The 27,539-nt window shown below is 30.6% G+C and overlaps 3 protein-coding genes and 2 pseudogenes across 3 annotated transcripts; all 5 read right to left on the bottom strand.

The window, feature by feature from the left end:
* Positions 1–1,083: 1,083 nt before the first annotated feature.
* On the bottom strand, positions 1,084–6,144 carry LOC130934671 (inositol transporter 1-like; annotated as a pseudogene).
* Positions 6,145–8,690: 2,546 nt separating this feature from the next.
* Positions 8,691–11,063, bottom strand: LOC130934672 (inositol transporter 1-like; annotated as a pseudogene).
* Positions 11,064–13,622: 2,559 nt separating this feature from the next.
* Positions 13,623–15,998, bottom strand: LOC130934673 (inositol transporter 1-like). The gene is made up of 5 exons (XM_057864219.1): positions 15,845–15,998; positions 15,681–15,751; positions 15,069–15,404; positions 14,868–14,975; positions 13,623–14,456 (listed from the first exon to the last, which is right to left on the bottom strand). Exons 1-5 carry the CDS (start codon positions 15,996–15,998, stop codon positions 13,623–13,625), a joined length of 1,503 nt encoding a protein of 500 aa, XP_057720202.1.
* A 2,563-nt stretch (positions 15,999–18,561) lies between these two features.
* Positions 18,562–22,160, bottom strand: LOC130934674 (inositol transporter 1-like). The gene is made up of 6 exons (XM_057864220.1): positions 22,139–22,160; positions 20,780–20,902; positions 20,615–20,685; positions 20,005–20,340; positions 19,804–19,911; positions 18,562–19,395 (listed from the first exon to the last, which is right to left on the bottom strand). The coding sequence occupies exons 1-6, from the start codon at positions 22,158–22,160 to the stop codon at positions 18,562–18,564; spliced, it is 1,494 nt and encodes a 497-aa protein (XP_057720203.1).
* Positions 22,161–23,494: 1,334 nt separating this feature from the next.
* LOC130934675 (inositol transporter 1-like) lies at positions 23,495–27,092 on the bottom strand. The gene is made up of 6 exons (XM_057864221.1): positions 27,071–27,092; positions 25,715–25,837; positions 25,549–25,619; positions 24,938–25,273; positions 24,737–24,844; positions 23,495–24,328 (listed from the first exon to the last, which is right to left on the bottom strand). The coding sequence occupies exons 1-6, from the start codon at positions 27,090–27,092 to the stop codon at positions 23,495–23,497; spliced, it is 1,494 nt and encodes a 497-aa protein (XP_057720204.1).
* Between the last annotated feature and the right edge of the window lie 447 nt (positions 27,093–27,539).

Here is a 27,539-nt window from a genome sequence, read left to right on the forward strand (position 1 = left end):
CGGAAGAACCCTATCTATCTGATACCACTCTATGACGGCAAAGTAGATCAGCGACGTCACAGACCGCCACAACGCCATATGCCGAGGCTGCAAAGCCTCTGGATGCACAACCTGAAGTACGTCGGGATTACTGTACGGCATCCAGATAAACTGCACGGAGAACTCTCCATTGTTAGGGCAACTCATGGACCCAACTCATAAAGTGTGGTTAAATAAAGAAACTTATTAAGTAGCGTACTCACCTCCCTGTCCTGTAACCGGTCTATCCTCAGCCTCCACATCTGCACTCTAGGACCCTTCTTGCTACCGGAAGGGTTGTATCATGACCACCTGCATCATACATGTGTCTTATGGCTACTTAAATGTGTGTTTAGGGTTTGTAATACATTATTAATGAACATGGAGTTATTTATATTAAATTGAAATAGAGAAGGCTGAGTAGAGTACCTCGATACCAATGGCCAGCTGAACGTCTCATACCCTGCAGGCCTAAACCGAGGAAATCGCTAGAAGATCCAAGACTGAAGTAGCTGAAGTGGGTCCGCTAACTTGACCACATGTCTGTTCGCCACTCGGCATATGCACCGGTATAACCATGCCAGTGCTGCAGAACCCCAGCTGTAGGTACCCATCTCCTCCAGCCTAGCTACGTAGGGAAGCCATCTAATGTGAATGCGGTTGCCGGACTTGTCCGCAAACAGCTGCGTACCCAACAACATCATGATGTACGCACGGGCATATCGCCGCACAGTCTCGTCATCGGCTCCCTCGGGCCACTCACCAAAAGTCTCTTGAAACCAGCTGCAGTTCACTGCGTACTTCTGAACCTGGCTGGGAGGAGAAACCACTCCAAGCAACTCCTGGAACCACACCCAGGCTGGACGGCCACCCTGGATGTATATTTGGAATTCTGATAGGCAGCCGCTCATGTAACGCCCGTCCACTGGCAAACCCAACTGGTATGCCCGTCCTGAAGTGTGATCGTGCACTCTCCGAACGACATATGAAATGTGTGCGTCTCCGGACGCCATCGCTCGACGAATGCACTGACAAGGGCCTCGTCTAACCGGAACCATCTATCGTTCAGCCTTGCAAGATGGTATAGTCCGGCCATCTACAAGTACGGAACGTATCTGTCATCGAGTCGCATGCCCTGCTGCCGCCGCATGCTCCTGATGCATCGCTGGGGCTGCACATGACATGTACCGCATTGTTAGAACCAGCTTCATAACCAATGACAAACATAACCAAAACGATAAATCATCAACAAAACGTCATACTAAATAAAACCGCATAAAAATCCATGAACGAGAACCACATGCAAAACAACTACCATAGACCACACAGCTAAACCACTAACATAAAACAGCTTAACTAGAACCACTAACATAAAACAACTTAACTAAAACCATGAACATAAAACAGCTAACATAAAACAACTAACACAAACCACTAACAACAACTAACACAAACCACTAACATAAAACAACTAACATAAACCACCAACATAAAAAAAACCAACATAAACCACTAACATAAAACAGCTAACATAAAACAACTAAACCATACCACTAACATAAAACAACTAACACAAACCACTAACATAAAACAACTAACATAAACCACCAACATAAAAAAACCAACATAAACCACTAACATAAAACAGCTAACATAAAACAACTAAACCATACCACTTACATAAAACAACTAACATAAACCACCAACTAAACCACCAACATAAAACAACCAACACAAAACAACCAACACCTACCACTAACGTAAAACAGGTAGCATTAAACAACTAACGTAAACCACTAACATAAACCACTAACATAAACCACCAACAGAAACCACCTAGATAAACCACCAACTAAACCACCATCTAAACCGCATGCAAAACCTCTCAACTAAACCACCAACAATACCACTATGATTTACCGCTAACATAAACCGCCACTAAAAGCAAATGCAAAACCACTAAGTCACATATATCGCTAGCACGAAGTTATTTCTATACTAATATCGTCGTTGATGACCCCGGCTATATGAGCAACTCCGTCCAAGTGATATAACCGTGCCGGATCATCCCCCATCAGCAGAGTATTCCGTTCAGGTCTTCGTCGGAGAGAATCTGGGTCATTTTCTCTGGAATTTGGTGGGGTAGGGGAAAGGAAGAATGGTTCGAATGAGGCTGATTCAAACTCCTTATATAGCCGAATCTTGAGTAATTCGAACCAGGTATGTTTGAATTACTAATGGAGCCACGAGAAGGGTAATTTGAACCAGGTTGGTTCGAATTACATGGTTAGCTATCGTAGGTGTAATTCGAACTACCCTTGTTCGAATTATGTGCAATTTGAGTTCGAACCACATTGGTTCGAATTATGTTCAACGTTTTCTCATCCTAATTCGAACTACACTGGTTCGATTTATTAAGGAATGTAGTTCGAACCAAGCTGGTTCGAATTACATTAAAATAGGCCTTGGCTCATTGCTGAAACGATTTTGCTTTTCGCTTATTTACGTAATTCGAAACTTGCCTTAGCTTATTAGGGTTTTTTGCCCTATTTTTAACATGCTATTCATTAAATATAATTTATAAAAAATATTTTTTTATTTCAAAAACTTAAACTTAAAACCTCATAAATAAATTATAAATAACTTGTCATTTTAATTAATTTTATTTTTATACACATTTAAATTTAATAATAAAAGGCTAAATCAATCAACACATATTTGTCTATTAATATACTAGTATTTATAATTTGAAACTAAAGATATATATAAATACCAGAAAAAGTTAAACCTGTATATAAAAGGTATGTTGCTATAAAACAATAAAAACTTAATTTATTTATATATAATATCACTAAAATTATATTATCACTATTTATTAATCTTTTATTGAGTTAATTTATTTAATTAATTTTAATTTTGATATTAAATCAAATTTAACAAACTAAATATTGTTACATGTTAAATTTAATAAAAAAATTAATATAAATCTCAAAATAAAATTTTATAATTATTTGTGGAGATAAAAATATAATTATACTAGGGACAATAATATATATTTAAATAAAATTATTACATTTTTTTCAAAATTTAGTGGGGGGCAAATGTCCTCCTTCTTTGAACCTCAATCTGTCCCTGATAACACACGTCTAAATACAAGTCTATTTACGTACATTCTTCATGTTCTGAAAATATTCAATTTCATCATTGTGGCATAACCTTTTATTTTATCGTTAAAAAATACTATTGCTTATCAGTAGAGGAACCAAGATGTTCTTAGCAGCGATAATGATGATGATGCAAGAGTTAAAGCCATGATTAATCATAACCAACTCTGATATCATGTAAAGGTATTGAAAGAGATGAAAACCAAAGAGAAAATTAATAGAATGAACAAAGAATATGAAATTGAATTGATAGTGGAATGAATTAGTTTACACTTGAAGCTACCTCACTTATCTACACACTAAGAATGAAGGATAACACATCAATAACTAACACTCAATTGATCCTATAACAGATTCTCATTTCATCTAACTAACTCTATTGCATATCACACATGTCACCACGTCTTCTTCATTAACATTTCCCCCTTTTATTTGGCCAAAGCTACCAGTGAGCACGCAGACACATATATATTGCATCTTTCATTTCTTCTCCTTTTATTTTTTGTTCTTCTTCATTTCATGTTCAAACCCAAACTTTATGACTTTTCGTGCTTTCAAAAGTCTAAGGCATATTGGAAAAAGTTGCTGATCATGTACTTGCTTGCTCAACTATGCTCTCTATGTTTTTATTTTTTCCATAGGCTTTCTCTTTCCAAACATTTGAAACTTCTTCAAAAGTCAACCCTTTTGTCTCTGGCATACAGAAAATCACAAAAACTATTGCAACACAAGCAACAACCAAAAGAATCATAAAACTCTCACCAAGCCCAATAGCATCCACAAAAGAAAGGAAGCTAATAGACATGATGACACTACCAACCCAATTAATTGTTGCAGACATGCCACCACATATTCCTCTAAACTCTTCAGGGTATATCTCTGTGTTCACAGCCCAAGGAACAGGACCCATTCCGGGTGCAAAGAATATAATATACAAAGCCAAACCCGCAACAGCAAGCCATCCATAAACTAAACTCGGGTTGCCATGTCCTCTAACATAACATGAAGCAGAGAGTAGGATCAACGATCCAACCACACCTGTTAAGCTACTAAGTATAAGCTTCTTTCGCCCTACAATGTCAATAAGGTAAATGCCAATAATTGTGCCACCGGCATTAATTGCAGAAACAATGAGGGATAAGACAAAGCCGATTCGTTTGATTGAAGCCAGCCAATTGAATGATTGTTGGGCTATAGTACATTATAACACTAATACCGGTAAGTTGTTGGAATGCTTGAAGTCCAGCGCCACATATGAACGCAACTCTGATTTCTTTCAACTTAAATACATCAGTGTATTTAACTTTGACCTTATCCTTTTGTTCTTGCTCCATGTGAGCTTCAAGAATATATATTTCGTCCTCCAACCGGGGAGATGGGTATATCTTAGAAAGAACATTGGTAGCCTCCTCCTTCCTATTCTGCAAGTTAAAAGTAACTAAGCTTTTAATTATTGTACCGAAAAGGAATCAATATAAGGATTAATTTTACCTAGATTTTATATGTGACTATTAACATAAAGTTTTCTTCATATGAAAATAATAGCTGATAATTGTTAGATGATAATTTAGTTAAAAAAGATAGTATAGAAAACTAATTTTTAGTTAGCTAGCATTAGTCAGTTTTAGATTTTATGTTTATAATTTTAGTTTTAGGATCTAAAATTTAAGATAAATAAAATTAAAAAAATTGGCTGATGTTAGTTTAAAAAAATTGGTTTTCAACATTAATCTTTAGTTCAACATGTAAAATTATCTAATAGTTATTACCTATAATTTTTTCATAAAGAGAACTTCACATGAATGATCATTGATATTATATCATCATTTACCTTCAAATATAGCCATCTGGGGGACTCAGGAAGGAAGACCATAAGAACCAACTGAATAACAGCTGGTGTACCTGCAATTCCAAGCATCCAACGCCATGTTCCAGGAACCTGCACACATAATTTTGCTCTTAGAAAATCAAGATGGAAGAAGATAAAATTATTGCTATTGGTATTGTTAGCTAAAGAGTTGGGTATGCTTACTCTAGTCAAACCATAATTGATGACAAAGGAAAGAAATTGGCCAGTTGTGATCATAAGACAATTGACACTAACTAATCCACCTCTTATTTCAGACGGTGATACTTCTGCGATATACATAGGAGCAGTAACAGAAGCGAAACCTACACCTAGGCCAACAAAAAACCGGCCAACTATGATAAGAGTGGGATTTGGTGCGACGGCGATCAAGAGTGATCCTACTGTGAAACAAATATCTGCCACAATAGTGGCAGCCTTACGCCCTAAAGAATCATTAATGTAACCACCAATGGCGGCACCGAAAATTGCACCAATTAAGGCCATGGCAACTATTAGTTCCTGCAAACATAACAAAATGAGAACATATAATTGCTGCAAAATGATACTCTACTCTTGTCGTGCTGTGTCATAGTCATAGTTACATGAATTCACAATTTATCTGTGTAGTCAAATGTTATATATATATACTTTTCCCATTAAAAATTTTAAATGTGATGTATCGTGTACCACGTACCAGTTCTCCTACCAGAACATGTTGCGTTCATATAACTATGGTCACAATTACAAGCTACCAAATTAAAAGAAAATGAAAAAAAAGGCACTCTCTCTTTTACCTGAAGAAAATTACTGTTCTTTACAACTTCAAAATCATCTTTTATGTACAAGAGAGCACCAGATATCACACCTACAGATGAAAACAAAATACGTGCTATATCATTTTTTTCTTTTTTTTTCTTAATTAATGAAACGGTAGAAAATACACATATATGTATGATGTACCAGTATCATAACCAAATAGAAGGCCACCAATACCAGCCGCAAAAGTAACTCCAACAATGTAAAAATTTTGGGAAAATGATATTCTGCGCTCTGGATGTTCTCCAAATAATCAGAGCTTCCTGCTTTAATCGACACGCACATATCAGCCACCATTGTTGCTAGCTTGCTTTTATCAACTAGTTGTAAATTGCATGTTAATGCGTGAGATCTAACATAGTTTTATAGATAATAAAGTTGTTAAATTTAAAAATTTTGTTGGATTTCTTGTTCCCTTAAAAGTCGATGGCATATGTATGATAACAACATTTGTTTTTTTTTATGAAGGATCAGTTTCATGTTGATGTGAACTTGCAACTAGATTACTCTCCCTTCTTTTTATTTCCTTTCCTACTTTTCGTTATTACTCTATCACAACGAACATGTACCCAAATACCTACATATGTTAACATGATTGCTGTCATTTTGGATCCTTAACTATCTTAATTTAGATTATTTTAATTCTTATGTATTGATACTATTTAATAATTTTTTATTTTTGTCTAATCAAATATATTTATAGTATTCATGAGCCTTTCAAGCTATAATGGGTAGTTATGTGAAATTTATTTGCTGATGTATTGATATGTTAGTTGAATGTCTATAAAAATCTCTTTCACAGTGATATTTATATAAATTAAATCCAAATAATTAATACAGGTGAATCATCAAAATTATTTGCATATATTTTTTTGTGAAAAATGTTAAAGATAATAATTTTTATTAATATTAGTTAATACTGTTAGCTAACATTTTATTTTTATATTGTTTGGAGTTAATTTTAGTATTTAAAATTTAAAATTAGCACTTAAACTTTAAAATATTTGCTAACATTAATTAAAAATAATAAATTTTATTAGTTATGGAACATTATTTTTTTTTGTTATATTAAGTTGAGTTTTGAGTAAATTTTTTGGTGGCTTTTTATAGTTTGTGAAAATTATCTTATGTAATGTGATGGGTATTTATTACCTTTTTTATTCAATGATTAACGAATAGTATCTTCTGGTAAAAGAGATAAGAACGATCGGAGATAATCGCTTAAATAAAGATTAACCTAACTAATAATAACTCTACTTGTCATCTTTTTATTTGACGTTCAACGAAAATTCTATCATTAACCATAAAAATCGTGGCATACTTATTATTTAAAAATGATACTTTATTCTATTTAAAAATATGTCGTTAGTCAATAAATTACGACATACACATATTAATCATGTTGTGTTCTATATTAATTAGTTTAAACATTAGATAAACTATCCTTTAGATATTTGCCACTTCGAAAAAAAACTTTTAAGGCACATGTTATAGTTTATAACCATTCATCAAATTTTTTTCATCCTTTTTTATTATATTTTTTCTCTCTTTTCTTAAATATTTGTGATAATTAATTAGAGAAAAAATCACTCTTCGTTCACGGTACGGTATATATAAGAATTAGTTCTCAAATTAGTATTTAGTATGCATATGAAAAATTATTAGATTTTACAATTCTAGAAAAGAAATATATTATTTTGACAGAAAATTCTGTTTCAAAAATTGTAAAATAATGTTTAAAAATTAATAAATATTATTTAAAATAAGGATAAAAATAATAAAATCATAAAATTGAAAAACACGATTAAATAATCTTTTCATTCGAAGATACTTTTACTTTAAAAATTTTATGCATTGAAACTTCATTATTGTATTAAGATATAATTTATATTTAAATATATTAAATTTTCAATGAACCAAAACTATTTTAAGCCGACAAATATTTTGAAATAGGATAATTTATTAATTTTTTATTGAATTAATTTATTTAATTAATTTTAATTTTGATATTAAATCAAATTTAACAAACTAAATATTGTTACATGTTAAGTTTAATAAAAAAATTAATATAAATCTCAAAACAAAATTTTATAATTTTTTGTGGAGATAAAAATATAATTATACTAGGGACAATAATATATATTTATATAAAATTATTACATTTTTTTTTTCAAAATTTAGTGGGGGGCAAGTGTCCTCCTCCTTTGAACCTCAATCCATCCCTGATAACACACGTCTAAATACAAGTCTATTTACATACATTCTTCATGTGCTGAAAATATTCAATTTCATCATTGTGGCATAACCTTTTATTTTATCGTTAAAAAATACTATTGCTTATCGGTAGAGGAACCAAGCTGTTCTTAACAGCGATAATGATGATGATGCAAGAGTTAAAGCCATGATTAGTTATGACCAACTCTGATATCATGTAAAGGTATTGAAAGAAATGAAAACCAAAGAGAAAATTAATAGAATGAACAAAGAATATGAAATTAAATTGATAGTGGAATGAATTAGTTTACACTTGAAGCTACCTCACTTATCTACACACTAAGAATGAAGGATAACACATCAATAACTAACACTCAATTGATCCTATAACAGATTCTCATTTCATCTAACTAACTCTATTGCATATCACACATGTCACCACGTCTTCTCCATTAACATTTCCCCCTTTTATTTGGCCAAAGCTACCAGTGAGCACGCAGACACATGTATATTGCATCTTTCATTTCTTCTCCTTTTATTTTTTGTTCTTCTTCATTTCATGTTCAAACCCAAACTTTATGACTTTTCGTGCTTTCAAAAGTCTAAGGCATATTGGAAAAAGTTGCTGATCATGTACTTGCTTGCTCAACTATGCTCTCTATGTTTTTATTTTTTCCATAGGCTTTCTCTTTCCAAATATTTGAAACTTCTTCAAAAGTCAACCCTTTTGTCTCTGGCATACAGAAAATCACAAAAACTATTGCAACACAAGCAACAACCAAAAGAATCGTAAAACTCTCACCAAGCCCCAATAGCATCCACAAAAGAAAGGAAGCTAATAGACATGATGACACTACCAACCCAATTAATTGTTGCAGACATGCCACCACATATTCCTCTAAACTCTTCAGGGTATATCTCTGTGTTCACAGCCCAAGGAACAGGACCCATTCCGGGTGCAAAGAATATAATATACAAAGCCAAACCCGCAACAGCAAGCCATCCATAAACTAAACTCGGGTTGCCATGTCCTCTAACATAACATGAAGCAGAGAGTAGGATCAACGATCCAACCACACCTGTTAAGCTACTAAGTGTAAGCTTCTTTCGCCCTACAATGTCAATAAGGTAAATGCCAATAATTGTGCCACCGGCATTAATTGCAGAAACAATGAGGGATAAGAACAAAGCCGATTCGTTTGATTTGAAGCCAGCCAATTGAATGATGTTGGGCTATAGTACATTATAACACTAATACCGGTAAGTTGTTGGAATGCTTGAAGTCCAGCCACATATGAACGCAACTCTGATTTCTTTCAACTTAAATACATCAGTGTATTTAACTTTGACCTTATCCTTTTGTTCTTGCTCCATGTGAGCTTCAAGAATATATATTTCGTCCTCCAACCGGGGAGATGGGTATATCTTAGAAAGAACATTGGTAGCCTCTTCCTTCCTATTCTGCAAGTTAAAAGTAACTAAGCTTTTAATTATTGTACCGAAAAGGAATCAATATAAGGATTAATTTTACCTAGATTTTATATGTGACTATTAACATAAAGTTTTCTTCATATGAAAATAATAGCTGATAATTGTTAGATGATAATTTAGTTAAAAAAGATAGTATAGAAAACTAATTTTTAGTTAGCTAACATTAGTCAGTTTTAGATTTTATGTTTATAATTTTAGTTTTAGGATCTAAAATTTAAGATAAATAAAATTAAAAAATTGGCTGATGTTAGTTTAAAAAAAATTGGTTTTCAACATTAATCTTTAGTTCAACATGTAAAATTATCTAATAGTTATTACCTATAATTTTTTCATAAAGAGAACTTCACATGAATGATCATTGATATTATATCATCATTTACCTTCAAATATAGCCATCTGGGGGACTCAGGAAGGAAGACCATAAGAACCAACTGAATAACAGCTGGTGTACCTGCAATTCCAAGCATCCAACGCCATGTTCCAGGAACCTGCACACATAATTTTGCTCTTAGAAAATCAAGATGGATGAAGATAAAATTATTGCTATTGGTATTGTTAGCTAAAGAGTTGGGTATGCTTACTCTAGTCAAACCATAATTGATGACAAAGGAAAGAAATTGGCCAGTTGTGATCATAAGACAATTGACACTAACTAATCCACCTCTTATTTCAGACGGTGATACTTCCGCGATATACATAGGAGCAGTAACAGAAGCGAAACCTACACCTAGGCCAACAAAAAACCGGCCAAGTATGATAAGAGTGGGATTTGGTGCGACGGCGATCAAGAGTGATCCTACTGTGAAACAAATATCTGCCACAATAGTGGCAGCCTTACGCCCTAAAGAATCATTAATGTAACCACCAATGGCGGCACCGAAAATTGCACCAATTAAGGCCATGGCAACTATTAGTTCCTGCAAACATAACAAAATGAGAACATATAATTGCTGCAAAATGATACTCTACTCTTGTCGTGCTGTGTCATAGTCATAGTTACATGAATTCACAATTTATCTGTGTAGTCAAATGTTATATATATATACTTTTCCCATTAAAAATTTTAAATGTGATGTATCGTGTACCACGTACCAGTTCTCCTACCAGAACATGTTGCGTTCATATAACTATGGTCACAATTACAAGCTACCAAATTAAAAGAAAATGAAAAAAAGGCACTCTCTCTTTTACCTGAAGAAAACTACTGTTCTTTACAACTTCAAAATCATCTTTTACGTACAAGAGAGCACCAGATATCACACCTACAGATGAAAACAAAATACGTGCTATATCATTTTTTTCTTTTTTTTTCTTAATTAATGAAACGGTAGAAAATACACATATATGTATGATGTACCAGTATCATAACCAAATAGAAGGCCACCAATACCAGCCGCAAAAGTAACTCCAACAATGTAAAAATTTTGGGAAAATGATATTCTGCGCTCTGGATGTTTCTCCAAATAATCAGAGCTTCCTGCTTTAATCGACACGCACATATCAGCCACCATTGTTGCTAGCTTGCTTTTATCAACTAGTTGTAAATTGCATGTTAATGCGTGAGATCTAACATAGTTTTATAGATAATAAAGTTGTTAAATTTAAAAATTTTGTTGGATTTCTTGTTCCCTTAAAAGTCGATGGCATATGTATGATAACAACATTTGTTTTTTTTTTTTATGAAGGATCAGTTTCATGTTGATGTGAACTTGCAACTAGATTACTCTCCCTTCTTTTTATTTCCTTTCCTACTTTTCGTTATTACTCTATCACAACGAACATGTACCCAAATACCTACATATGTTAACATGATTGCTGTCATTTTGGATCCTTAACTATCTTAATTTAGATTATTTTAATTCTTATGTATTGATACTATTTAATAATTTTTTATTTTTGTCTAATCAAATATATTTATAGTATTCATGAGCCTTTCAAGCTATAATGGGTAGCTATGTGAAATTTATTTGCTGATGTATTGATATGTTAGTTGAATGTCTATAAAAATCTCTTTCACAGTGATATTTATATAAATTAAATCCAAATAATTAATACATGTGAATCATCAAAATTATTTGCATATATTTTTTTGTGAAAAATGTTAAAGATAATAATTTTATTAATATTAGTTAATACTGTTAGCTAACATTTTATTTTATATTGTTTGGAGTTAATTTTAGTATTTAAAATTTAAAATTAGCACTTAAACTTTAAAATATTTGCTAACATTAATTAAAAATAATAAAATTTTTTAGTTATGGAACATTATTTTTTTTGTTATATTAAGTTGAGTTTTGAGTAAATTTTTTGGTGGCTTTTTATAGTTCGTGAAAATTATCTTATGTAATGTGATGGGTATTTATTACCTTTTTATTCAATGATTAACGAATAGTATCTTCTGGTAAAAGAGATAAGAACGATCGGAGATAATCGCTTAAATAAAGATTAACCTAACTAATAATAACTCTACTTGTCATCTTTTTATTTGACGTTCAACGAAAATTCTATCATTAACCATAAAAATCGTGGCATACTTATTATTTAAAAATGATACTTTATTCTATTTAAAAATATGTCGTTAGTCAATAAATTACGACATACACATATATTAATCATGTTGTGTTCTATATTAATTAGTTTAACGATAAACATTAGATATTTAATTCTATCCTTCGGAAACTGGAGATATTTGCCACTTCAAAAAAAAACTTTTAAGGCACATGTTATAGTTTATAACCATTCATCAAATTTTTTTCATCCTTTTTTATTATATTTTTTCTCTCTTTTCTTAAATATTTGTGATAATTAATTAGAGAAAAAATCACTCTTCGTTCACGGTACGGTATATATAAGAATTAGTTCTCAAATTAGTATTTACTATGCATATGAAAAATTATTAGATTTTACAATTCTAGAAAAGAAATATATTATTTTGACAGAAAATTCTGTTTCAAAAATTGTAAAATAATGTTTAAAAATTAATAAATATTATTTAAAATAAGGATAAAAATAATAAAATCATAAAATTGAAAAACACGATTAAATAATCTTTTCATTCGAAAATACTTTTACTTTAAAAATTTTATGCATTGAAACTTCATTATTGTATTAGGATATAATTTATATTTAAATATATAAAATTTTCAATGAACCAAAACTATTTTAAGCCGACAAATATTTGAAATAGGATAATTTATTAATTTTTATTGAGTTAATTTATTTAATTAATTTTAATTTTGATATTAAATCAAATTTAACAAACTAAATATTGTTACATGTTAAGTTTAATAAAAAAATTAATATAAATCTCAAAACAAAATTTTAAAATTTTTTGTGGAGATAAAAATATAATTATACTAGGGACAATAATATATATTTGTATAAAACTATTACTTTTTTTTAAACTTAGTGAGGGCAAGTGTCCTCCTCCTTTGAACCTCAATCCGTCCCTGATAACACACGTCTAAATACAAGTCTATTTACATACATTCTTCATGTGCTGAAAATATTCAATTTCATCATTGTGGCATAACCTTTTATTTTATCGTTAAAAAATACTATTGCTTATCGGTAGAGGAACCAAGCTGTTCTTAACAGCGATAATGATGATGATGCAAGAGTTAAAGCCATGATTAGTTATGACCAACTCTGCTATCATGTAAAGGTATTGAAAGAAATGAAAACCAAAGAGAAAATTAATAGAATGAACAAAGAATATGAAATTAAATTGATAGTGGAATGAATTAGTTTACACTTGAAGCTACCTCACTTATCTACACACTAAGAATGAAGGATAACACATCAATAACTAACACTCAATTGATCCTATAACAGATTCTCATTTCATCTAACTAACTCTATTGCATATCACACATGTCACCACGTCTTCTCCATTAACATTTCCCCCTTTTATTTGGCCAAAGCTACCAGTGAGCACGCAGACACATATATATTGCATCTTTCATTTCTTCTCCTTTTATTTTTTGTTCTTCTTCATTTCATGTTCAAACCCAAACTTTATGACTTTTCGTGCTTTCAAAAGTCTAAGGCATATTGGAAAAAGTTGCTGATCATGTACTTGCTTGCTCAACTATGCTCTCTATGTTTTTATTTTTTCCATAGGCTTTCTCTTTCCAAATATTTGAAACTTCTTCAAAAGTCAACCCTTTTGTCTCTGGCATACAGAAAATCACAAAAACTATTGCAACACAAGCAACAACCAAAAGAATCATAAAACTCTCACCAAGCCCAATAGCATCCACAAAAGAAAGGAAGCTAATAGACATGATGACACTACCAACCCAATTAATTGTTGCAGACATGCCACCACATATTCCTCTAAACTCTTCAAGGTATATCTCTGTGTTCACAGCCCAAGGAACAGGACCCATTCCGGGTGCAAAGAATATAATATACAAAGCCAAACCCGCAACAGCAAGCCATCCATAAACTAAACTCGGGTTGCCATGTCCTCTAACATAACATGAAGCAGAGAGTAGGATCAACGATCCAACCACACCTGTTAAGCTACTAAGTGTAAGCTTCTTTCGCCCTACAATGTCAATAAGGTAAATGCCAATAATTGTGCCACCGGCATTAATTGCAGAAACAATGAGGGATAAGAACAAAGCCGATTCGTTTGATTTGAAGCCAGCCAATTGAATGATTGTTGGGCTATAGTACATTATAACACTAATACCGGTAAGTTGTTGGAATGCTTGAAGTCCAGCGCCACATATGAACGCAACTCTGATTTCTTTCAACTTAAATACATCAGTGTATTTAACTTTGACCTTATCCTTTTGTTCTTGCTCCATGTGAGCTTCAAGAATATATATTTCGTCCTCCAACCGGGGAGATGGGTATATCTTAGAAAGAACATTGGTAGCCTCTTCCTTCCTATTCTGCAAGTTAAAAGTAACTAAGCTTTTAATTATTGTACCGAAAAGGAATCAATATAAGGATTAATTTTACCTAGATTTTATATGTGACTATTAACATAAAGTTTTCTTCATATGAAAATAATAGCTGATAATTGTTAGATGATAATTTAGTTAAAAAAGATAGTATAGAAAACTAATTTTTAGTTAGCTAACATTAGTCAGTTTTAGATTTTATGTTTATAATTTTAGTTTTAGGATCTAAAATTTAAGATAAATAAAATTAAAAAAATTGGCTGATGTTAGTTTAAAAAAAATTGGTTTTCAACATTAATCTTTAGTTCAACATGTAAAATTATCTAATAGTTATTACCTATAATTTTTTCATAAAGAGAACTTCACATGAATGATCATTGATATTATATCATCATTTACCTTCAAATATAGCCATCTGGGGGACTCAGGAAGGAAGACCATAAGAACCAACTGAATAACAGCTGGTGTACCTGCAATTCCAAGCATCCAACGCCATGTTCCAGGAACCTGCACACATAATTTTGCTCTTAGAAAATCAAGATGGATGAAGATAAAATTATTGCTATTGGTATTGTTAGCTAAAGAGTTGGGTATGCTTACTCTAGTCAAACCATAATTGATGACAAAGGAAAGAAATTGGCCAGTTGTGATCATAAGACAATTGACACTAACTAATCCACCTCTTATTTCAGACGGTGATACTTCCGCGATATACATAGGAGCAGTAACAGAAGCGAAACCTACACCTAGGCCAACAAAAAACCGGCCAAGTATGATAAGAGTGGGATTTGGTGCGACGGCGATCAAGAGTGATCCTACTGTGAAACAAATATCTGCCACAATAGTGGCAGCCTTACGCCCTAAAGAATCATTAATGTAACCACCAATGGCGGCACCGAAAATTGCACCAATTAAGGCCATGGCAACTATTAGTTCCTGCAAACATAACAAAATGAGAACATATAATTGCTGCAAAATGATACTCTACTCTTGTCGTGCTGTGTCATAGTCATAGTTACATGAATTCACAATTTATCTGTGTAGTCAAATGTTATATATATATATACTTTTCCCATTAAAAATTTTAAATGTGATGTATCGTGTACCACGTACCAGTTCTCCTACCAGAACATGTTGCGTTCATATAACTATGGTCACAATTACAAGCTACCAAATTAAAAGAAAATGAAAAAAAGGCACTCTCTCTTTTACCTGAAGAAAACTACTGTTCTTTACAACTTCAAAATCATCTTTTACGTACAAGAGAGCACCAGATATCACACCTACAGATGAAAACAAAATACGTGCTATATCATTTTTTCTTTTTTTTCTTAATTAATGAAACGGTAGAAAATACACATATATGTATGATGTACCAGTATCATAACCAAATAGAAGGCCACCAATACCAGCCGCAAAAGTAACTCCAACAATGTAAAAATTTTGGGAAAATGATATTCTGCGCTCTGGATGTTTCTCCAAATAATCAGAGCTTCCTGCTTTAATCGACACGCACATATCAGCCACCATTGTTGCTAGCTTGCTTTTATCAACTAGTTGTAAATTGCATGTTAATGCGTGAGATCTAACATAGTTTTATAGATAATAAAGTTGTTAAATTTAAAAATTTTGTTGGATTTCTTGTTCCCTTAAAAGTCGATGGCATATGTATGATAACAACATTTGTTTTTTTTTTATGAAGGATCAGTTTCATGTTGATGTGAACTTGCAACTAGATTACTCTCCCTTCTTTTTATTTCCTTTCCTACTTTTCGTTATTACTCTATCACAACGAACATGTACCCAAATACCTACATATGTTAACATGATTGCTGTCATTTTGGATCCTTAACTATCTTAATTTAGATTATTTTAATTCTTATGTATTGATACTATTTAATAATTTTTTATTTTTGTCTAATCAAATATATTTATAGTATTCATGAGCCTTTCAAGCTATAATGGGTAGCTATGTGAAATTTATTTGCTGATGTATTGATATGTTAGTTGAATGTCTATAAAAATCTCTTTCACAGTGATATTTATATAAATTAAATCCAAATAATTAATACATGTGAATCATCAAAATTATTTGCATATATTTTTTTGTGAAAAATGTTAAAGATAATAATTTTTATTAATATTAGTTAATACTGTTAGCTAACATTTTATTTTTATATTGTTTGGAGTTAATTTTAGTATTTAAAATTTAAAATTAGCACTTAAACTTTAAAATATTTGCTAACATTAATTAAAAATAATAAAATTTTTTAGTTATGGAACATTATTTTTTTTGTTATATTAAGTTGAGTTTTGAGTAAATTTTTTGGTGGCTTTTTATAGTTCGTGAAAATTATCTTATGTAATGTGATGGGTATTTATTACCTTTTTTATTCAATGATTAACGAATAGTATCTTCTGGTAAAAGAGATAAGAACGATCGGAGATAATCGCTTAAATAAAGATTAACCTAACTAATAATAACTCTACTTGTCATCTTTTTATTTGACGTTCAACGAAAATTCTATCATTAACCATAAAAATCGTGGCATACTTATTATTTAAAAATGATACTTTATTCTATTTAAAAATATGTCGTTAGTCAATAAATTACGACATACACATATATTAATCATGTTGTGTTCTATATTAATTAGTTTAACGATAAACATTAGATATTTAATTCTATCCTTCGGAAACTGGAGATATTTGCCACTTCAAAAAAAAACTTTTAAGGCACATGTTATAGTTTATAACCATTCATCAAATTTTTTTCATCCTTTTTTATTATATTTTTTCTCTCTTTTCTTAAATATTTGTGATAATTAATTAGAGAAAAAATCACTCTTCGTTCACGGTACGGTATATAAGAATTAGTTCTCAAATTAGTATTTACTATGCATATGAAAAATTATTAGATTTTACAATTCTAGAAAAGAAATATATTATTTTGACAGAAAATTCTGTTTCAAAAATTGTAAAATAATGTTTAAAAATTAATAAATATTATTTAAAATAAGGATAAAAATAATAAAATCATAAAATTGAAAAACACGATTAAATAATCTTTTCATTCGAAAATACTTTTACTTTAAAAATTTTATGCATTGAAACTTCATTATTGTATTAGGATATAATTTATATTTAAATATATAAAATTTTCAATGAACCAAAACTATTTTAAGCCGACAAATATTTTGAAATAGGATAATTTATTAATTTTTTATTGAATTAATTTATTTAATTAATTTTAATTTTGATATTAAATCAAATTTAACAAACTAAATATTGTTACATGTTAAGTTTAATAAAAAAATTAATATAAATCTCAAAACAAAATTTTAAAATTTTTTGTGGAGATAAAAATATAATTATACTAGGGACAATAATATATATTTATATAAAACTATTACTTTTTTTTTTCAAAATTTAGTGGGGGGCAAGTGTCCTCCTCCTTTGAACCTCAATCCATCCCTGATAACACACGTCTAAATACAAGTCTATTTACATACATTCTTCATGTGCTGAAAATATTCAATTTCATCATTGTGGCATAACCTTTTATTTTATCGTTAAAAAATACTATTGCTTATCGGTAGAGGAACCAAGCTGTTCTTAACAGCGATAATGATGATGATGCAAGAGTTAAAGCCATGATTAGTTATGACCAACTCTGCTATCATGTAAAGGTATTGAAAGAAATGAAAACCAAAGAGAAAATTAATAGAATGAACAAAGAATATGAAATTAAATTGATAGTGGAATGAATTAGTTTACACTTGAAGCTACCTCACTTATCTACACACTAAGAATGAAGGATAACACATCAATAACTAACACTCAATTGATCCTATAACAGATTCTCATTTCATCTAACTAACTCTATTGCATATCACACATGTCACCACGTCTTCTCCATTAACATTTCCCCCTTTATTTGGCCAAAGCTACCAGTGAGCACGCAGACACATATATATTGCATCTTTCATTTCTTCTCCTTTATTTTTTGTTCTTCTTCATTTCATGTTCAAACCCAAACTTTATGACTTTTCGTGCTTTCAAAAGTCTAAGGCATATTGGAAAAAGTTGCTGATCATGTACTTGCTTGCTCAACTATGCTCTCTATGTTTTTATTTTTTCCATAGGCTTTCTCTTTCCAAATATTTGAAACTTCTTCAAAAGTCAACCCTTTTGTCTCTGGCATACAGAAAATCACAAAAACTATTGCAACACAAGCAACAACCAAAAGAATCATAAAACTCTCACCAAGCCCAATAGCATCCACAAAAGAAAGGAAGCTAATAGACATGATGACACTACCAACCCAATTAATTGTTGCAGACATGCCACCACATATTCCTCTAAACTCTTCAGGGTATATCTCTGTGTTCACAGCCCAAGGAACAGGACCCATTCCGGGTGCAAAGAATATAATATACAAAGCCAAACCCGCAACAGCAAGCCATCCATAAACTAAACTCGGGTTGCCATGTCCTCTAACATAACATGAAGCAGAGAGTAGGATCAACGATCCAACCACACCTGTTAAGCTACTAAGTGTAAGCTTCTTTCGCCCTACAATGTCAATAAGGTAAATGCCAATAATTGTGCCACCGGCATTAATTGCAGAAACAATGAGGGATAAGAACAAAGCCGATTCGTTTGATTTGAAGCCAGCCAATTGAATGATTGTTGGGTTATAGTACATTATAACACTAATACCGGTAAGTTGTTGGAATGCTTGAAGTCCAGCGCCACATATGAACGCAACTCTGATTTCTTTCAACTTAAATACATCAGTGTATTTAACTTTGACCTTATCCTTTTGTTCTTGCTCCATGTGAGCTTCAAGAATATATATTTCGTCCTCCAACCGGGGAGATGGGTATATCTTAGAAAGAACATTGGTAGCCTCCTCCTTCCTATTCTGCAAGTTAAAAGTAACTAAGCTTTTAATTATTGTACCGAAAAGGAATCAATATAAGGATTAATTTTACCTAGATTTTATATGTGACTATTAACATAAAGTTTTCTTCATATGAAAATAACAGCTGATAATTGTTAGATGATAATTTAGTTAAAAAAGATAGTATAGAAAACTAATTTTTTGTTAGACAGTTGTCAGTTTTAGATTTTATGTTTATAATTTTAGTTTTAGGATCTAAAATTTAAGATAAATAAAATTAAAAAAATTGGCTGATGTTAGTTTAAAAAAAATTGGTTTTCAACATTAATCTTTAGTTCAACATGTAAAATTATCTAATAGTTATTACCTATAATTTTTTCATAAAGAGAACTTCACATGAATGATCATTGATATTATATCATCATTTACCTTCAAATATAGCCATCTGGGGGACTCAGGAAGGAAGACCATAAGAACCAACTGAATAACAGCTGGTGTACCTGCAATTCCAAGCATCCAACGCCATGTTCCAGGAACCTGCACACATAATTTTGCTCTTAGAAAATCAAGATGGATGAAGATAAAATTATTGCTATTGGTATTATTAGCTAAAGAGTTGGGTATGCTTACTCTAGTCAAACCATAATTGATGACAAAGGAAAGAAATTGGCCAGTTGTGATCATAAGACAATTGACACTAACTAATCCACCTCTTATTTCAGACGGTGATATTTCTGCGATATACATAGGAGCAGTAACAGAAGCGAAACCTATACCTAGGCCAACAAAAAACCGGCCAACTATGATAAGAGTGGGATTTGGTGCGACGGCGATCAAGAGTGATCCTACTGTGAAACAAATATCTGCCACAATAGTGGCAGCCTTACGCCCTAAAGAATCATTAATGTAACCACCAATGGCGGCACCAAAAATTGCACCAATTAAGGCCATGGCAACTATTAGTTCCTGCAAACATAACAAAATGAGAACATATAATTGCTGCAAAATGATACTCTACTCTTGTCGTGCTGTGTCATAGTCATAGTTACATGAATTCACAATTTATCTGTGTAGTCAAATGTTATATATATATACTTTTCCCATTAAAAATTTTAAATGTGATGTATCGTGTACCACGTACCAGTTCTCCTACCAGAACATGTTGCGTTCATATAACTATGGTCACAATTACAAGCTACCAAATTAAAAGAAAATGAAAAAAAGGCACTCTCTCTTTTACCTGAAGAAAACTACTGTTCTTTACAACTTCAAAATCATCTTTTATGTACAAGAGAGCACCAGATATCACACCTACAGATGAAAACAAAATATGTGCTATATCATTTTTTCTTTTTTTTTCTTAATTAATGAAACGGTAGAAAATACACATATATGTATGATGTACCAGTATCATAACCAAATAGAAGGCCACCAATACCAGCCGCAAAAGTAACTCCAACAATGTAAAAATTTTGGGAAAATGATATTCTGCGCTCTGGATGTTTCTCCAAATAATCAGAGCTTCCTGCTTTAATCGACACGCACATATCAGCCACCATTGTTGCTAGCTTGCTTTTATCAACTAGTTGTAAATTGCATGTTAATGCGTGAGATCTAACATAGTTTTATAGATAATAAAGTTGTTAAATTTAAAAATTTTGTTGGATTTCTTGTTCCCTTAAAAGTCGATGGCATATGTATGATAACAACATTTGTTTTTTTTTATGAAGGATCAGTTTCATGTTGATGTGAACTTGCAACTAGATTACTCTCCTTCTTTTTATTTCCTTTCCTACTTTTCGTTATTACTCTATCACAACGAACATGTACCCAAATACCTACATATCTTAACATGATTGCTGTCATTTTGGATCCTTAACTATCTTAATTTAGATTATTTTAATTCTTATGTATTGATACTATTTAATAATTTTTTATTTTTGTCTAATCAAATATATTTATAGTATTCATGAGCCTTTCAAGCTATAATGGGTAGCTATGTGAAATTTATTTGCTGATGTATTGATATGTTAGTTGAATGTCTATAAAAATCTCTTTCACAGTGATATTTATATAAATTAAATCCAAATAATTAATACATGTGAATCATCAAGATTATTTGCATATATTTGTTTGTGAAAAATGTTAAAGATAATAATTTTTATTAATATTAGTTAATACTGTTAGCTAACATTTTATTTTTATATTGTTTGGAGTTAATTTTAGTATTTAAAATTTAAAATTAGCACTTAAACTTTAAAATATTTGCTAATATTAATTAAAAATAATAAATTTTATTAGTTATGGAACATTTTTTTTTTGTTATATTAAGTTGAGTTTTGAGTAAATTTTTTGGTGGCTTTTTATAGTTTGTGAAAATTCTCTTATGTAATGTGATAGGTATTTATTACCTTTTTTATTCAATGGTTAACAAATAGTATCTTCTGGTAAAAGAGATAAGAACGATCGGAGATAATCGCTTAAATAAAGATTAACCTAACTAATAACAACTCTACTTGTCATCTTTTTATTTGACGGTCAACGAAAATTCTATCATTAACCATAAAAATCGTGGCATACTTATTATTTAAAAATGATACTTTATTCTATTTAAAAATATGTCGTTAGTCAATAAATTACGACATACACATATATTAATCATGTTGTGTTCTATATTAATTAGTTTAACGATAAACATTAGATATTTAATTCTATCCTTCGGAAACTGGAGATATTTGCCACTTCGAAAAAAAACTTTTAAGGCACATGTTATAGTTTATAACCATTCATCAATTTTTTTTCATCCTTTTTTATTATATTTTTTCTTTCTTTTCTTAAATATTTGTGATAATTAATTAGAGAAAAAATCACTCTTCTTTCACGGTACGGTATATATAAGAATTAGTTCTCAAATTAGTATTTAATATGCATATGAAAAATTATTAGATTTTACAATTCTAGAAAAGAAATATATTATTTTGACAGAAAATTCTGTTTCAAAAATTGTAAAATAATGTTTAAAAATTAATAAATATTATTTAAAATAAGGATAAAAATAATAAAATCATAAAATTGAAAAACACGATTAAATAATCTTTTCATTCGAAGATACTTTTACTTTAAAAATTTTATGCATTGAAACTTCATTATTGTAATCGGATATAATTTATATTTAAATATATTAAATTTTCAATGAATCAAAACTATTTTAAGGCGACAAATATTTTGAAATAGGATTATTTATTAATTTTTTATTGAATTAATTTATTTAATTATAATTTTGATATTAAATCAAATTTAACAAACTAAATATTGTTACATGTTAAGTTTAATAAAAAAATTAATATAAATCTCAAAACAAAATTTTATAATTTTTTGTGGAGATAAAAATATAATTATACTAGGGACAATAATATATATTTATATAAAACTATTACATTTTTTTTTCAAAATTTAGTGGGGGGCAAGTGTCCTCCTCCTTTGAACCTCTATCCATCCCTGATAACACACGTCTAAATACAAGTCTATTTTCATACATTCTTCATGTGCTGAAAATATTCAATTTCATCATTGTGGCATAACCTTTTATTTTATCGTTAAAAAATACTATTGCTTATCGGTAGAGGAACCAAGCTGTTCTTAACAGCGATAATGATGATGATGCAAGAGTTAAAGCCATGATTAGTTATGACCAACTCTGATATCATGTAAAGGTATTGAAAGAAATGAAAACCAAAGAGAAAATTAATAGAATGAACAAAGAATATGAAATTAAATTGATAGTGGAATGAATTAGTTTACACTTGAAGCTACCTCACTTATCTACACACTAAGAATGAAGGATAACACATCAATAACTAACACTCAATTGATCCTATAACAGATTCTCATTTCATCTAACTAACTCTATTGCATATCACACATGTCACCACGTCTTCTCCATTAACATTTCCCCCTTTTATTTGGCCAAAGCTACCAGTGAGCACGCAGACACATATATATTGCATCTTTCATTTCTTCTCCTTTTATTTTTTGTTCTTCTTCATTTCATGTTCAAACCCAAACTTTATGACTTTTCGTGCTTTCAAAAGTCTAAGGCATATTTGAAAAAAGTTGCTGATCATGTACTTGCTTGCTCAACTATGCTCTCTATGTTTTTATTTTTTCCATAGGCTTTCTCTTTCCAAATATTTGAAACTTCTCCAAAAGTCAACCCTTTTGTCTCTGGCATACAGAAAATCACAAAAACTATTGCAACACAAGCAACAACCAAAAGGATCATAAAACTCTCACCAAGCCCAATAGCAACCACAAAAGAAAGGAAGCTAATAGACATGATGACACTACCAACCCAATTAATTGTTGCAGACATGCCACCACATATTCCTCTAAACTCTTCAGGGTATATCTCTGTGTTCACAGCCGAAGGAACAGGACCCATTCCGGGTGCAAAGAATATAATATACAAAGCCAAACCCGCAACAGCAAGCCATCCGTAAACTAAACTCGGGTTGCCATGTCCTCTAACATAACATGAAGCAGATAGTAGGATCAACGATCCAACCACACCTGTTAAGCTACTAAGTGTAAGCTTCTTTCGCCCTACAATGTCAATAAGGTAAATGCCAATAATTGTGCCACCGGCATTAATTGCAGAAACAATGAGGGATAAGAACAAAGCCGATTCGTTTGATTTGAAGCCAGCCAATTGAATGATTGTTGGGCTATAGTACATTATAACACTAATACCGGTAAGTTGTTGGAATGCTTGAAGTCCAGCGCCACATATGAACGCAACTCTGATTTCTTTCAACTTAAGTACATCAGTGTATTTAACTTTGACCTTATCCTTTTGTTCTTGCTCCATGTGAGCTTCAAGAATATATATTTCGTCCTCCAACCGGGGAGATGGGTATATCTTAGAAAGAACATTGGTAGCCTCCTCCTTCCTATTCTGCAAGTTAAAAGTAACTAAGCTTTTAATTATTGTACCGAAAAGGAATCAATATAAGGATTAATTTTACCTAGATTTTATATGTGACTATTAACATAAAGTTTTATTCATATGAAAATAATAGCTGATAATTGTTAGATGATAATTTAGTTAAAAAAGATAGTATAGAAAACTAATTTTTTGTTAGACATTAGTCAGTTTTAGATTTTATGTTTATAATTTTAGTTTTAGGATCTAAAATTTAAGATAAATAAAATTAAAAAAATTGGCTGATGTTAGTTTAAAAAAAATTGGTTTTCAACATTAATCTTTAGTTCAACATGTAAAATTATCTAATAGTTATTACCTATAATTTTTTCATAAAGAGAACTTCACATGAATGATCATTGATATTATATCATCATTTACCTTCAAATATAGCCATCTGGGGGACTCAGGAAGGAAGACCATAAGAACCAACTGAATAACAGCTGGTGTACCTGCAATTCCAAGCATCCAACGCCATGTTCCAGGAACCTGCACACATAATTTTGCTCTTAGAAAATCAAGATGGATGAAGATAAAATTATTGCTATTGGTATTGTTAGCTAAAGAGTTGGGTATGCTTACTCTAGTCAAACCATAATTGATGACAAAGGAAAGAAATTGGCCAGTTGTGATCATAAGACAATTGACACTAACTAATCCACCTCTTATTTCAGACGGTGATACTTCTGCGATATACATAGGAGCAGTAACAGAAGCGAAACCTACACCTAGGCCAACAAAAAACCGGCCAACTATGATAAGAGTGGGATTTGGTGCGACGGCGATCAAGAGTGATCCTACTGTGAAACAAATATCTGCCACAATAGTGGCAGCCTTACGCCCTAAAGAATCATTAATGTAACCACCAATGGCGGCACCGAAAATTGCACCAATTAAGGCCATGGCAACTATTAGTTCCTGCAAACATAACAAAATGAGAACATATAATTGCTGCAAAATGATACTCTGCTCTTGTCGTGCTGTGTCATAGTCATAGTTACATGAATTCACAATTTATCTGTGTAGTCAAATGTTATATATATATACTTTTCCCATTAAAAATTTTAAATGTGATGTATCGTGTACCACGTACCAGTTCTCCTACCAGAACATGTTGCGTTCATATAACTATGGTCACAATTACAAGCTACCAAATTAAAAGAAAATGAAAAAAAAGGCACTCTCTCTTTTACCTGAAGAAAACTACTGTTCTTTACAACTTCAAAATCATCTTTTATGTACAAGAGAGCACCAGATATCACACCTACAGATGAAAACAAAATATGTGCTATATCATTTTTTTCTTTTTTTTTCTTAATTAATGAAACGGTAGAAAATACACATATATGTATGATGTACCAGTATCATAACCAAATAGAAGGCCACCAATACCAGCCGCAAAAGTAACTCCAACAATGTAAAAATTTTGGGAAAATGATATTCTGCGCTCTGGATGTTTCTCCAAATAATCAGAGCTTCCTGCTTTAATCGACACGCACATATCAGCCACCATTGTTGCTAGCTTGCTTTTATCAACTAGTTGTAAATTGCATGTTAATGCGTGAGATCTAACATAGTTTTATAGATAATAAAGTTGTTAAATTTAAAAATTTTGTTGGATTTCTTGTTCCCTTAAAAGTCGATGGCATATGTATGATAACAACATTTGTTTTTTTTTATGAAGGATCAGTTTCATGTTGATGTGAACTTGCAACTAGATTACTCTCCCTTCTTTTTATTTCCTTTCCTACTTTTCGTTATTACTCTATCACAACGAACATGTACCCAAATACCTACATATCTTAACATGATTGCTGTCATTTTGGATCCTTAACTATCTTAATTTAGATTATTTTAATTCTTATGTATTGATAATATTTAATAATTTTTTATTTTTGTCTAATCAAATATATTTATCGTATTCATGAGCCTTTCAAGCTATAATGGGTAGCTATGTGAAATTTATTTGCTGATGTATTGATATGTTAGTTGAATGTCTATAAAAATCTCTTTCACAGTGATATTTATATAAATTAAATCCAAATAATTAATACATGTGAATCATCAAAATTATTTGCATATATTTTTTTGTGAAAAATGTTAAAGATAATAATTTTTATTAATATTAGTTAATACTGTTAGCTAACATTTTATTTTTATATTGTTTGGAGTTAATTTTAGTAAAATTTAAAATTAGCACTTAAACTTTAAAATATTTGCTAATATTAATTAAAAATAATAAATTTTATTAGTTATGGAACATTTTTTTTTTGTTATATTAAGTTGAGTTTTGAGTAAATTTTTTGGTGGCTTTTTATAGTTTGTGAAAATTCTCTTATGTAATGTGATAGGTATTTATTACCTTTTTTATTCAATGGTTAACAAATAGTATCTTCTGGTAAAAGAGATAAGAACGATCGGAGATAATCGCTTAAATAAAGATTAACCTAACTAATAACAACTCTACTTGTCATCTTTTTATTTGACGGTCAACGAAAATTCTATCATTAACCATAAAAATCGTGGCATACTTATTATTTAAAAATGATACTTTATTCTATTTAAAAATATGTCGTTAGTCAATAAATTACGACATACACATATATTAATCATGTTGTGTTCTATATTAATTAGTTTAACGATAAACATTAGATATTTAATTCTATCCTTCGGAAACTGGAGATATTTGCCACTTCGAAAAAAAACTTTTAAGACACATGTTATAGTTTATAACCATTCATCAATTTTTTTTCATCCTTTTTTATTATATTTTTTCTTTCTTTTCTTAAATATTTGTGATAATTAATTAGAGAAAAAATCACTCTTCTTTCACGGTACGGTATATATAAGAATTAGTTCTCAAATTAGTATTTAATATGCATATGAAAAATTATTAGATTTTACAATTCTAGAAAAGAAATATATTATTTTGACAGAAAATTCTGTTTCAAAAATTGTAAAATAATGTTTAAAAATTAATAAATATTATTTAAAATAAGGATAAAAATAATAAAATCATAAAATTGAAAAACACGATTAAATAATCTTTTCATTCGAAAATACTTTTACTTTAAAAATTTTATGCATTGAAACTTCATTATTGTATTAGGATATAATTTATATTTAAATATATTAAATTTTCAATGAACCAAAACTATTTTAAGCCGACAAATATTTTGAAATA

Source organism: Arachis stenosperma, chromosome 6, assembly GCF_014773155.1.
Source record: "Arachis stenosperma cultivar V10309 chromosome 6, arast.V10309.gnm1.PFL2, whole genome shotgun sequence".
NCBI classification, from domain to species: domain Eukaryota; kingdom Viridiplantae; phylum Streptophyta; class Magnoliopsida; order Fabales; family Fabaceae; genus Arachis; species Arachis stenosperma.